At 44.4% G+C, this 13,451-nt stretch overlaps 1 protein-coding gene across 1 annotated transcript in view; it reads left to right on the forward strand.

Annotated features, from left to right (window-relative positions):
* LOC136645097 (maestro heat-like repeat-containing protein family member 6) overlaps window positions 1-13,451 on the forward strand; it is a 43,909-nt gene that overhangs the window by 10,783 nt on the left and 19,675 nt on the right. The window contains exons 6-7 of the mRNA XM_066621348.1: window positions 10,197-10,331; window positions 10,419-10,533. Of these exons, the coding sequence (XP_066477445.1) occupies window positions 10,197-10,331; window positions 10,419-10,533 (250 nt within the window). The remainder of the gene's footprint in view (window positions 1-10,196; window positions 10,332-10,418; window positions 10,534-13,451) is intronic.

Below are 13,451 nucleotides of genomic sequence, written 5' to 3' on the forward strand. Positions count from 1 at the left end.
TTGCAGGCCAGAAACTTCTCCATACATGGCTGACGGACTTCCCAGTTAGGGCTGGAACCATGTACCAGTATGCCAAATAAGGAGAGGGAAATGACATGCAATATCACATGGGTCAATTGTTTGTGACAGAGTACAAGTAAGGAGTTTTGGGTGTGGTTTTTTTGAGAAGTCAATGATCCACCATGGGGTAACTTCGAACCTGTAGCCATCCTAATCTATTTCTAATCTGTAAATAGCACGTAAATAAATTTTCTATATGCTTTTAAAGGAGTCTGTGTCTGCTTAGCATTTGACCCAGAGACCAAGTCCCAGAAATCTCTCTATCAGTTGGCGACCCAGATGGGACTCTGGTTGTTCTCTGCTAAGCAGTTAGAGAAAAACAAAAACAAAAATCAAGCAATTTAAATTGGAAAAGACATAGGATACAGGTTCTGATGATTTCTCCCCTGATTGCACATGATGACTACTGGTGTGCGTGGTGCAAGCAGGTAAGTATTTGTCTAAGTGTTTGTCTAGTGTCTGGTCGACCAGAGGTTGCTGCAGTGGAGTTGCTGCATGAGGGTGTGGACTTCATACAACAAGGTAAGTACAGGGTACAGTAGGAGCAGGTTTCCTAGTCTGGTGCCTTGTTGGGTAAATAAGGGCCCTTGGGGACAATTGTGTGTATCCCTGGTGATTTTACTGTCTGGGTAAGGCAGGTTCCAGTTCTGGGTGGCCAGAACTGCGGTGAAACAGGTAAAGATATTGTCTGGACCCTTGTGTGTGGTAGACATACCTGTGGGAAAGTTAGTAAGCGAACTTTATGGTGCTCACTGTTTTTAGAGACAGAGAAAGAATAAAAAAGTTTCTAAATTTGTAAATATCAAAGTGATGCTTTGTTACTAAAGTAGTTTCTGTAATGAAAAGTTTGCCTTAGCAGCTTGCCAGTTCTTCTAAAATAGTCAGTGAATCTGCTTCCTGTCTAAGGCTGTGTTGTTTTAAGCCAGAGTGTTTTAATAGTTATAACAGAGCTGTGTGCTTTTGTGTGCTAGTTTAAAAAGAATATGGGGCAAAGTAAGAATTTAGGAGGAGCGAATATGCGGAAAGTTAAGAGGAAATTAAAAGGGACAATGTGCCCATTGTTGATCCAACAATGAGATCTAACAGAAGTTAGTGCCTGAAGGACCGTGGCATCTGAAGAGAAGAGAGGTAAGATTGTATTGTGAGTGTGCTTTCAGTGTTGGAAACCTCAGAATGGAAGAAGTCTAAAGTAAGTATGAAATGTTTAATTCTTTTGCATGTACATTAGAGCTGTAAATTATAAGCATGTGTAATGTGAAATATGCTATTTATAGATGTAGATGTGTATAGAGTGAGTGATGTGTTTGGAGTGTTTGAAATCTATGGACATGTCTGTGAGGTGTGAGAATGAGAGTGATAAAAAAATAATACATGCTGCAGTATTATGAGGTGCACTCTGTCAAAGTTCTTCGCTCACAGGAATTGCTAATTGCTATGGAAAAGTTAGTAAGCAATGAACTTATTATTTTATGCTGCCTGTTTGTCTTTGTTCTAAGTTGTCTATCTCATATTGTCTAAATAAGTTATGTAAACTTCTCTAATTCCTCTGGTTGCAATTAGTGCTTCTAGTTGACTAGTAAAGTTGGCTAGGTTAACGGCAGTGAGTTTTTTTAGAACAGTGAGTGGAGTCACTCCAGTTTTCAGCCTGGCCAGGCGAGGGAAATCTGAGTTAATTTCCCTGGTTTATAAATTTATGTTTTTAGGATTTTAGAAAGTCCTGTGGTTTTTTTTCAGTTTAATGTTGAAAAAGTTTTTCTTGCATGTGTTCTAAACAAAGTTTAAGCTGAAACTGTCTGTCTGGGCGTTTACCAGTTGTTTGGCAGTCTCCCAGACTGGTTGCGTAGGCTCCCTGTTGCAGCTATTTTAAACTATAATCTGCTCAGTTTGGGTAAGAATTTTTCCTTTCCGCGCTGTCATGTGTCTATGACTTACTCAGTGTTTAATCTTGAATGTGTGCCAGTGTGTGTCATAGGCAATGCTGTCCAGCCATAACTTTGTACTGAAAAGAAAAAAAAAATTTGAAAGGATTTTACTTGCAAGTAAAATAATGCTTAAAATGATTTTTTTAAAGGCTGAACCACTGTCCTAAGTCTTGTATGCTTGAAAGGTTATGTATGTGCTATATAGTACATATATAGGGTCAGATGTGCTATACCTAACTGATGGTTACTACTCTGCCAGGCAGGCATGCTGAATTTACCCGAGAAGGAAAAAAAAAGAGGCTGTCACTTTGAAATTATGTTTCAACTATGCTTCACTCCAGCTATGTTACCCCCTTTTGCTCTTTTGTGTCTAGTTTATTGAATTTGGTCCTTCTGTTTTCTGGCACCTCTTCTGTCTCTGTTTTTTCTGTTTTTTTGTAAGGTTAGCAAACACTTATAAAGTATCTCTACATGAGAAACCATTTTCGTATAGCTTTAGTTAGGTACCGTATTCACAAATAAAGTGGCCTGTCCTTAGTATTATTTAAAGTTAAAGAAATGAATTTGCAAAGTCTGGAGTACTTCTTCTGCAGAATATTACTCTTTTAAAGAGTGGTTATAGTGTGCATTTGAGCATTGTGTCGGCCATAAAATGGGCTAGCTTTTAACTAAGGCACTGATCTGAAGACAGCTTATGTCTGAAGAGACTTGGGTTGGCTTAGATAACAAGGCCTTTGGATTGTAAGCAGCCTATGGAATAAGGTGACACGGATGCTCGTTGCATGAGCAAGGTACTTTATGAGCTAAATATACATGATGTGACGGATGTGGAAGTACTACTAAATCAAATAGTGAAATTACATATTGATTCACTAAGGCTATTGCACTTTATGCACGGAAACATGTGTTTAAACATATCTCAGTTACTGCTATCAATAGCAGCTTTGCTTGTTACAAGGAGACTTCCTAAAGGTTGCTTTGTAGCCCTTAAGCTACACCATTAATATAGCAACTCTCTTTTCTGCTATAGTTTCTGTCACTATGACAGGTTCTCTTTCATGGTTAATCTCCCAAGTACCAAGACTGTACCCTTCCAAGTTCCAAAAGCAGGACACTAGAGTTAGTAAGACTTCAATACTAAACTGTTAAGGTGCACTTAGGAAAGTGTAGTTAAAACTGATTGTTCTATACATACAGTTGCATAACATGAAGAAGCAAATGCACAACATAACAAAGGCCTAGCAAAGAAGTTCAAACAAACATGTATGTCCCCAAATCAGTAGTATAAGGGTGTGATCAAGATAAACACCGAGATGTTTATTTTGGTCAAGAAAAAAAACGAAGGATTGATGGATATTTTAAGGGTTAACCTAACTTCTCTCAGATAAGAAAAACACCCGAAATTAGGAGCCAAAGCAGTGACTAGTTTTCCTGTTAAAACCAGGATAGAAAAAGTCATTATGTCAAGATGACCTGCAGAGAAAAACATGTGCGTCATAGCTTTCCCAAAAGGAAAATTCCAGTATGGTATGGAATTCCAGTATGGTATGGTATGGTATGGTATGGTATGGTATGGTATGGTATGGTATGGTATGGCTGCATTGGCACGGGGGATTTAGTTAGGATTGGGCAGTGAGACTAATACTAACGTATTGAAAATCACATAATTATTGTTCTGGAATGAACATGAAATAATCCAATCCTTTGCCTCAATTTAGGACAATATCTTCTACACATAGGAATAAAAAAATTGCAGATTTTTTTTCATTTGGGGGCTAGTCTGATGTATCCATGTTGCAGAGATATGTATTTAAAAAAACAAACCAAAAAACCCCTAGAACAGGGGTGCTCAATAGGTGGATCGCGATCTACCGGTAGATCGCGAGGCAAAATGAGTAGATCGCGGAGTGCCGACCCCCCCTTCAGGTGCCTCTGGGAGGAAACGCCGGGAGTAAGGCCCATTGTACTCAATGGGGCTTACTCCCAGGTAAGTGTGGCTAGGATTGCAGCCTCACAGCCTAATCCTAGGCATGTCTACTCAGGAGTAAGTCCTGTTATACTCAGTGGGGCTCAAGGTACACCAACATACATTGTACACATAAATGTTATATGTTATGATGGCGCGAACATTGTAAAAAAAACTCTGGTAGATCTCCCGGCCTTGCTGGGTTTCAAAGTAGCTCTCGAGCCAAAAAAGTGTGAGCACCCCTGCCCTAGAGCTATGCTGAATATTCTCTCATTATTAATCTTGGGAGAAAACAGTCATAGGGTAGAAATATTTCCCCTAAATCGTTTTGATCGTGAGCTTATTCACTTCCTTTCAATCCTGTTCAGTTGTTTTTCTTCTTGCACTGATCACATGGACAGTCCCAGCCAATTAGGGATTATGTAACAAACTGGATTACTTCATAATGCTGTGTAATTGATGAAAGTTGGCTATATGATGACATCAGTGAGGGCAAATGAAGTCAGGGATTCAACAGCATTCTGGGATGGGGTAGGGTGGGAGAAGGTGGGTCGGAGGGAGGGAGCGGGGCATACTGAGCCCCACATGGGGCTTTCCAGCTCGACATGGGACTGTACTGTATAACTACCTGGCACAGAGTAGCTCCATTTCAGGGGAGCTCCTCCCTTACCCAGGGGAAGGGGATGAATGTTCCCTTCCCCCAAGGAGTCACCAGCAGCAGCCATTTCGGCACCTCTGCTGGGCACCCAGATTGGGCTGTAAGTGAATGCCCAAACCCATGGATTTGGTTATCCATGGGTTTTGGCATCTGCAGGGGTTCTGGAAACAAAAGCCCTGCAGATGCTGACTGTACTGCTGTCTGGATCATAGCCAATCAAGGATCACACAATATGAAAGATAACATTGCTGCATTATATGCAAATCAGATTTCATCATGCAACATTACTGGGAGCAAATGACAGACAGGGAGAGAGAAAACAATGCATGACAATATATTTTAAAAAATACTTACCGGTTCTGTAAACAAAAAAAATTAAAAGAGGGATGACATTTTTTGACACAACCAAAAATGCTTCCCCTCCCCTGCAAAGACTGAGGTAGTTTTGCTCAGAGATAATTCGCTGCCCTTCCTCTTCCCTTGAGAAGAGGGCTGCTATCCAGTGTACGGTTTTTAAAAGGACCCCTAAATAAAACAACAACAACAACAAAAAAGCTATGCAGTCAGACAGCCAGCAGCAGGGTGGGGGCTATCCAGTGTTCTGCATCGAGTGCCACATGTATGATTATATGCCTCTGGGGCATAAGTCATGGGTGTGTCCTCGATGCAAGGAGCTCCAGGCTCTCAGGGAACGCGTCCGCTCCCTTGAAGCCTTGGTGGCCGACCTGGAGAAGCGCAGGCAGCCAGAGGAGGACCGTGGGGAGACTTCTGGGGACGATCAGGCTTCGTCCCAACCTCAGGCGTGCAGCTCCTTGGCTGCCCGGGTGGGAAGTCTCGGGACTGGAGGACGTCATCCTGGAGAGGAGGGAAACAATCCCCTAGGGGGGATCCCTTCTCCAGGGGATGGGCCCGTATCCGAGCGCACTCGGGATACTCCTCGGCGGGAGGGGGGTCGGGGGCTTCTTGTAGTGGGCGATTCGATTATTAGAAATATAGAGAGGGGGGTTTGCGACGGATGTGAGGACCGCATGGTGACTTGCCTGCCTGGTGCGAAGGTTGCGGACATCACTTCTCGTCTAGACAGGCTGGTAGACAGTGCTGGGGGAGAGGTAGCGGCTGTGGTGCATGTCGGCACCAACGATGTGGGCAAGTGTAGCTGGGCGGTCCTGGAGGCCAAATTTAGGCTTTTAGGCAGGAAGCTGAAAGCCAGGACCTCAAAGGTAGCGTTCTCTGAAGTGCTACCTGTTCCACGCGCAGGGCCAGCTAGGCAGGCGGAGATCAGGGGTCTCAATGCGTGATGAGACGGTGGTGTAGGGAGGAGGGGTTTAGATTCGTTAGGCACTGGGGAACGTTTTGGGACAAGCGGGGCCTGTACAAGAGGGACGGGCTCCATTTGAACCAGAATGGAACCAGACTGCTGGCGCATAACATTAAAAAGGTGGCAGAGCAGCTTTTAAACTGATCCCTGGGGGAAGGCCGACAGGAGCCGAGGGGCATCCGGTTCGGGACTCCTCATCCCTATGGGATGAGGATGGGGAGGTTAGAGAACAACAAGACAAAGGCAGAGTAGGAGAAGAAATTGGGAAAGGTAGGGTGATGGGATGTGATAGACGGTTTGGCACAATGAGAGGATGCGGGGACAAAGGAGCGAATAAGCAGCCCATCCTGGGGCATTCCGTGTATAAATGCTTTTATGCGAATGCCCGAAGTCTACGAGCAAAGGTGGGAGAACTGGAATGTCTGGTGACAAGGGAAAATATTGACATAGTGGGCATAACGGAAACCTGGTGGAATGCGGAGAATCAGTGGGATACCGCAATCCCGGGCTATAAACTCTACAGGAGGGACAGGCAGGGGCGTGTTGGAGGTGGGGTGGCCCTTTATGTTAAGGAAGGGATAGAATCCAGCAAAGTAGAGATTGAAGGTGGGTCCGACTCCACCGTAGAATCTCTGTGGGTTAAATTACCAGGCTTGTGCAGCGATGTAATACTGGGGGCGTGCTATCGTCCTCCAGACCAGAAATCTGATGGGGACCTTGAAATGAGGAAACAGATCAGGGAGGTGACAAGGAGGGACAGGGTTGTAATCATGGGGGACTTCAATTATCCTCATATTGACTGGGTCAATTTGTGTTCTGGTCACGATAAGGAAACCGGATTTCTTGACGTGCTAAATGACTGTGGCTTAGATCAGCTAGTCACGGAGCCCACCAGAGGACAGGTGACTCTGGATTTAATTTTGTGCGGTACGCAGGACCTGGTTAGAGATGTAAACGTTACTGAGCCATTGGGGAACAGTGATCATGCTGCGATCCGTTTTGACGTGCACGTTGGGGGAAGAATACCAGGCAAATCTCTAACAAAAACCCTTGACTTCCGACGGGCGGACTTCCCTCAAATGAGGAGGCTGGTTAGAAGGAGGTTGAAAGGGAGGGTAAAAAGAGTCCAGTCTCTCCAGAGTGCATGGAGGCTGCTTAAAACAACAGTAATAGAGGCCCAGCAGAGGTGTATACCGCAAAGAAAGAAGGGTTCCACTAAATCCAGGAGAGTGCCCGCATGGCTAACCAGCCAAGTTAGAGAGGCTGTGAAGGGCAAGGAAGCTTCCTTCCGTAAATGGAAGTCTTGCCCTAATGAAGAGAATAAAAAGGAACATAAACTGTGGCAAAAGAAATGTAAGAAGGTGATATGGGAGGCCAAGCGAGACTATGAGGAACGCATGGCCAGCAACATTAAGGGGAATAATAAAATCTTCTTCAAATATGTTAGAAGCAGGAAACCCGCCAGAGAAGCGGTTGGCCCTCTGGATGGTGAGGGAGGGAAAGGGGAGATAAAAGGAGACTTAGAGATGGCAGAGAAATTAAATGAGTTCTTTGCATCTGTCTTCACGGCAGAAGACCTCGGGCAGATACCGCTACCCGAACGGCCCCTCCTAACCGAGGAGTTAAGTCAGATAGAGGTTAAAAGAGAAGATGTTTCAGACCTCATTGATAAATTAAAGATCAATAAGTCACCGGGCCCTGATGGCATACACCCAAGGGTTATTAAGGAATTGAAGAATGAAGTTGCAGATCTCTTGACTAAGGTATGCAACTTGTCCCTCAAAACGGCCACAGTGCCAGAAGATTGGAGGATAGCAAATGTCACGCCTATTTTTAAAAAGGGAAAGAGGGGGGACCCGGGAAACTATAGGCCGGTCAGCCTAACATCCATACCAGGTAAGATGGTGGAATGCCTCATCAAAGATAGGATCTCAAAACACATAGACGAACAGGCCTTGCTGAGGGAGAGTCAGCATGGCTTCTGTAAGGGTAAGTCTTGCCTCACAAACCTTATAGAATTCTTTGAAAAGGTCAACAGGCATGTGGATGCGGGAGAACCCGTGGACATTATATATCTGGACTTTCAGAAGGCGTTTGACACGGTCCCTCACCAAAGGCTACTGAAAAAACTCCACAGTCAGGGAATTAGAGGACAGGTCCTCTCATGGATTGAGAACTGGTTGGAGGCCAGGAAGCAGAGAGTGGGTGTCAATGGGCAATTTTCACAATGGAGAGAGGTGAAAAGCGGTGTGCCCCAAGGATCTGTCCTGGGACCGGTGCTTTTCAACCTCTTCATAAATGACCTGGAGACAGGGTTGAGCAGTGAAGTGGCTAAGTTTGCAGACGACACCAAACTTTTCCGAGTGGTAAAGACCAGAAGTGATTGTGAGGAGCTCCAGAAGGATCTCTCCAGTCTGGCAGAATGGGCAGCAAAACGGCAGATGCGCTTCAATGTCAGTAAGTGTAAAGTCATGCACATTGGGGCAAAAAATCAAAACTTTAGATATAGGCTGATGGGTTCTGAGCTGTCTGTGACAGATCAGGAGAGAGATCTTGGGGTGGTGGTGGACAGGTCGATGAAAGTGTCGACCCAATGTGCGGTGGCAGCGAAGAAGGCCAATTCTATGCTTGGGATCATTAGGAAGGGTATTGAGAACAAAACGGTTAGTATTATAATGCCGTTGTACAAATCGATGGTAAGGCCACACCTGGAGTATTGTGTCCAGTTCTGGTCGCCGCATCTCAAAAAAGACATAGTGGAAATGGAAAAGGTGCAAAAGAGAGCGACTAAGATGATTACGGGGCTGGGGCACTTTCCTTATGAGGAAAGGCTACGGCGTTTGGGCCTTTTCAGCCTAGAAAAGAGACGCTTGAGGGGGGACATGATTGAGACATACAAAATTATGCAGGGGATGGACAGAGTGGATAGGGAGATGCTCTTTACACTCTCACATAATACCAGTACCAGGGGACATCCACTAAAATTGAGTGTTGGGCGGGTTAGGACAGACAAAAGAAAATATTTCTTTACTCAGCGCGTGGTCAGTCTGTGGAACTCCTTGCCACAGGATGTGGTGCTGGCGTCTAGCCTAGACGCCTTTAAAAGGGGATTGGACGAGTTTCTGGAGGAAAAATCCATTATGGGGTACAAGCCATGATGTGTATGCGCAACCTCCTGATTTTAGGAATGGGTTAAGTCAGAATGCCAGATGTAGGGGAGAGCACCAGGATGAGGTCTCTTGTTATCTGGTGTGCTCCTTGGGGCATTTGGTGGGCCGCTGTGAGATACAGGAAGCGGGACTAGATGGGCCTATGGCTTGATCCAGTGGGGCTGTTCTTATGTTAATTCAAAGTAGGATTCCAGAATTTTCATCAGTAAAAAAAAATTGTAATCTGGGATGGTTTTATATCTATGCTTACTAATCCATCTGTCATAGGAATGCCAAAATGGATGTAGTGGCATCACATATCCATATTTTGGGTATGAGCTTCATAAAAGAAGGGACATATGAGAGTACTGCAGGGGTGTCCAAAGTTTTTAGCAGGTGGGCCACATCATCTCTCTGCCTGGGGAAAAAAGAATTAATTTACATTTCAAATTTGAATATATTTACATAAATGACTATATTAGAAATGGAACTTATATGAATGAATGAAAGCCTTGCACAAAGCAAGGCCGGCCTTTCCTTTGCTGCCACTGCTGCATCACACACAAACAGCAAGCAGTGGAGGGAGCCCTCGACCCACAGCTCACACAAGAGGTCGAACAGTCACCCTCACACTCAGAGCGGTTGTGTCGGGCCAGCATGGGCTGCAGCAAGTATCCAGAGGGCCAGAGGCTCATTGGAGACTGGGGGCCCCCCGTGGGCCGGATTGGGAATCCACGAGGGCCGCAAGTGGCCCCTGGGCAGGGGTTTGGGCAGCCCTGGTGTACTGCAATGTATGAATGAATGCTGTAATAGGGAAAATTGCCTTTGCCTGTAACATTTTAGGACTGGACTGCCAATTACATAAAGCATATTTGACCACCATGATAGCCTTCTGCAGACACAAAGATTGTCCTCGGTGCCAAACAAAACCTAAACCAGCATCTTTACAATCTGCAAGTCACATGCCAGTAAGCTGCTTATTTCCAGGGAATATCATTTAAACCGATAGCTTAAATAAATGATGTAATTAATAATTGCATCTAACAACACTTCTGAATTAGCGGGATTAACATCATAGAAGCTTACTACTACCAACCAAATGTGTTTCTTGCCCTAAATTTAGCTGTGCCATGGAAGCTTTAAAAGCCTTAGTTAAAAGGGAGAAGACTTCTCAGACGTGTTTTACGAGTCTAGCAGGAAGCTGGGACCTTTTGTCTTCCCCAGAGAATTACATCGAAGGAGTCCTCCTGCTAGCCAGGTAAACAATAGCAGGGGTATGTCTGGGGCTGGTACTGTTCAGTATGGTTTCTGCCTTAAAAACAGAATATTCCTTATTTCCTTCCAGAGCCATTATCAAACATCATCGGGGGCTTGACTATGCCGTATTCACCAAAGTGTTACCACTTCTTCATCATGGGGATGACAAACAGAAGCTAACAGCAATGGCCTTTTTCACTGCAGTGGGTCTCTTTTTCAATTTGAGTAGCATCTGAGGAAAAAAGAAGGGCACCAAAAGGGAAGTAGGCTGAAAAACCAGGAGAAAGGGGGAGGAGAGGGAGAAAAATAATAATAAAACAGTCAAGGACCAGGAAACCAGAATTTGCCAGCTGCTTTATCTTATTTTACTCCCTCCCCCAGCAAGATAGACAGCCAGTATGGTGTAGTGGTTTGGGAGTTGGAGTTATACCTGGAAGATCCAGGTTCAAATGCCCAAGCAGCCAGGAAGCTTCCTGGGTGACCTTGGGCCAGCCACTATCTCTCAGCCTCACCTATCTCACAGGGTTGTTGTGAAGACAAAAGGAGGGGAGAAACTATGTTCTAGATTCTGGTTCCTGAACCCTGTGTTGGGCCTCTTACTGGGGGAAGGAAAGGAATGAACGGACTGCCTGATGAAGGTCAGGAGGCTCTGCTGGCTATATATGTGTTTAGTTTGCCAGTACTGAGAGATTGGAATTGTTCCCTCTTGCCCTCTGGCAGAATCCCAACTGCTAGTTTTAACACACAAAACTGTAAATGTCTTACAAAGACTAAGTAGTAACTTCCACACACCTTGCTTCACCATATCCTTTGTGTGATTCTTTAAATCTCCTCTGTGAGCAGAGAGTGGGAGGACAACCTATTCAGAAGGATCTTACAGAAGAACAAAAGGAATTGAATGATACATTTGTAAGAAAATTATTAACTAAATTGAGAGCCTAATTACAGGTGACAATTTACAATTTTTTAGAAATGTCATTTGTATGAACTACATTTATTTACAGTTAAACACATTTTTTAAGTTTAAAAGCAGCCACAAGGGGCCACATTGGCTCAGGACAGTGGTGATGGGGGAAGGGGAGTTAGGACCCAATACCATCCAAATTGCCACCACAGAGGCAGCTGTACCAACAGCGCATGCGCTGCTTCCTGTGGAGATGGGGCAGTCACTCAGGTCTCCTGAAGCTAAGGCTGCGGTTTTCAAACTCTCAGGGAGTTTGAAACCCACAGTAAGTCTTTGCGGGAGTGGGGGGGAGGCAGCAGGGGCTTGGGTACACTTGCCCAAGACCCTGCAGCCTCCTGGGGGTGCAGGGAGCCTGGTGCGAACCTTTGGCAGGGCTCCCCGCAGCTGTGAATGTAAAAGCAGAGCAATCGCGCCCCGCCTCCACTAAAGTGGAAGTGGAGCGCGATCGCTCCGCTTTCACTTTCACTGCTGTGGGAAGCCCTGCCAAAGGTTCGCACTGGGGAGGCTGCAGGAGGCTTGGGTAAGTGCACCCAAGCCCCTGCAGCCCCCTGAGCAGCGAGATCCTGGGGATTGCACTGCTGCCTTCCACCCGCCCCTGCTGCCTCCTCCCTGCCTCCTGGCTGCCCCCACCCCTTAAGGGGAAAGGGACAGGACCCTCAGGCTGGGGTGTCGCAATGCCCCAGTTTGAATACCACTGAGCTAAGGGAACATTTGTTCCTTTATCTCAGGGCTGCATTGCAGCTGCATCAGTGCTGGAAAGTTGGGTAGGCTTGGGCCCTTCTTCCTTTTTCCCTACACCATTTTTCTGATCAAAATAATCTCTCATACCATTTGAAGCCTAGTCCCTAGAGAAAAGAGAGAAGCCTAGAGAAGCCTAGAGAAAAAAGAAAGGTACTTCTATTGTGCTTCCACCCACCCTTAAGGATGTAAGCAATTTTGAGGAATGATTTCTGCAAGAAAACTGCATGGAAGAAAGGGTTAAATATCCCCTCCCATTCACTGCCTTTATCTGTTGACTCCTTGGAAGCTTGAAAAACATGTCAGGAGATCCTGTCAAAAGTCTCCCATAACTTATGTAATTTGGCCATAACTGTGCAACTAAAGATGCAGAGAATAAAGCAAAGAGAAACAACTTGATAATGTAAGGTATCCCCAAGGAGATCTGGAGGAGCAGCTCCTTATCTTCTCAGAAAATTACATACGTAGTTTCTTTAGCTTCTTTAGAAACTACATACGTAGTTTTTTTAGCAGAGTTGCAAGCAGAACTTAGAATAGATTCAGTGATTAGACTAAAATCCTGTTATACTGGCCCAGAGAAATGTCCTAGTTTCATTAAACTTTATAAAAAAGCAGTGCTACATTCTATACAGCAGGAGCGTAATTTGATCATTTAATTCATATACTAGAATACTTGTAACTTGAAGCTTTAAGAAAACATAGTTTGATTCAAATCATTATCAGTGGGGTTCCTCTTTAAAGACTTTAAAATCATTTTTTCCCAGATTTAGTAATGTATGTTTCTATATGTGAGGATAAATGTTTATTTTTGGAAAGAAATAAAGTTATGTATATGTATTGTAAGGAAATGGTTGAAATAGACAGAAGTGTGTTAGAGAAAGACTGCCCAATCCTATGCATGTCTACTCAGAATTAACTTCCATTAGAGTCAATGGGGCTTACTCCCAAGAAAGTGTGGATAGGATTGGGTTGTAAGTGTTTTGTGTGGATAAATTTAAATGGTTACTTTCCTATCTGTTTATGATAGATTTTTATCAGTCCTTATGGTGTATACCGTATTTTTCGCTCCATAAGACACACCTGACCATAAGACGCACCTAGTTTTTAGAGGAGGAAAACAGGAAAAAAAATATTCTGAACCAAATAGTGTAATAAAATATTTAATAAACTATAACAGAATAACATTTGAACCATGTAAAGTGAACAGCAGTCAACAGTGGCATTAAGAACCATTATCACTGTCATTAACAAATGGAGAGACTTAAAGGTTTGAGTACTCTAGTTTTCTGGAAACCCCAAGAACTCATCATCGCTAGAGTCAGAATTTATGAAGCTCACAAAAGCAGGTGCACACAAATAGGGGATCACATTATCTTTCTACTACAATGATGTTCTGCCAAATTCCAAACCACTGGGCCT

This window comes from Tiliqua scincoides, chromosome 3 (assembly GCF_035046505.1).
Source record: "Tiliqua scincoides isolate rTilSci1 chromosome 3, rTilSci1.hap2, whole genome shotgun sequence".
Classification (NCBI taxonomy): Eukaryota; Metazoa; Chordata; class Lepidosauria; order Squamata; family Scincidae; genus Tiliqua; species Tiliqua scincoides.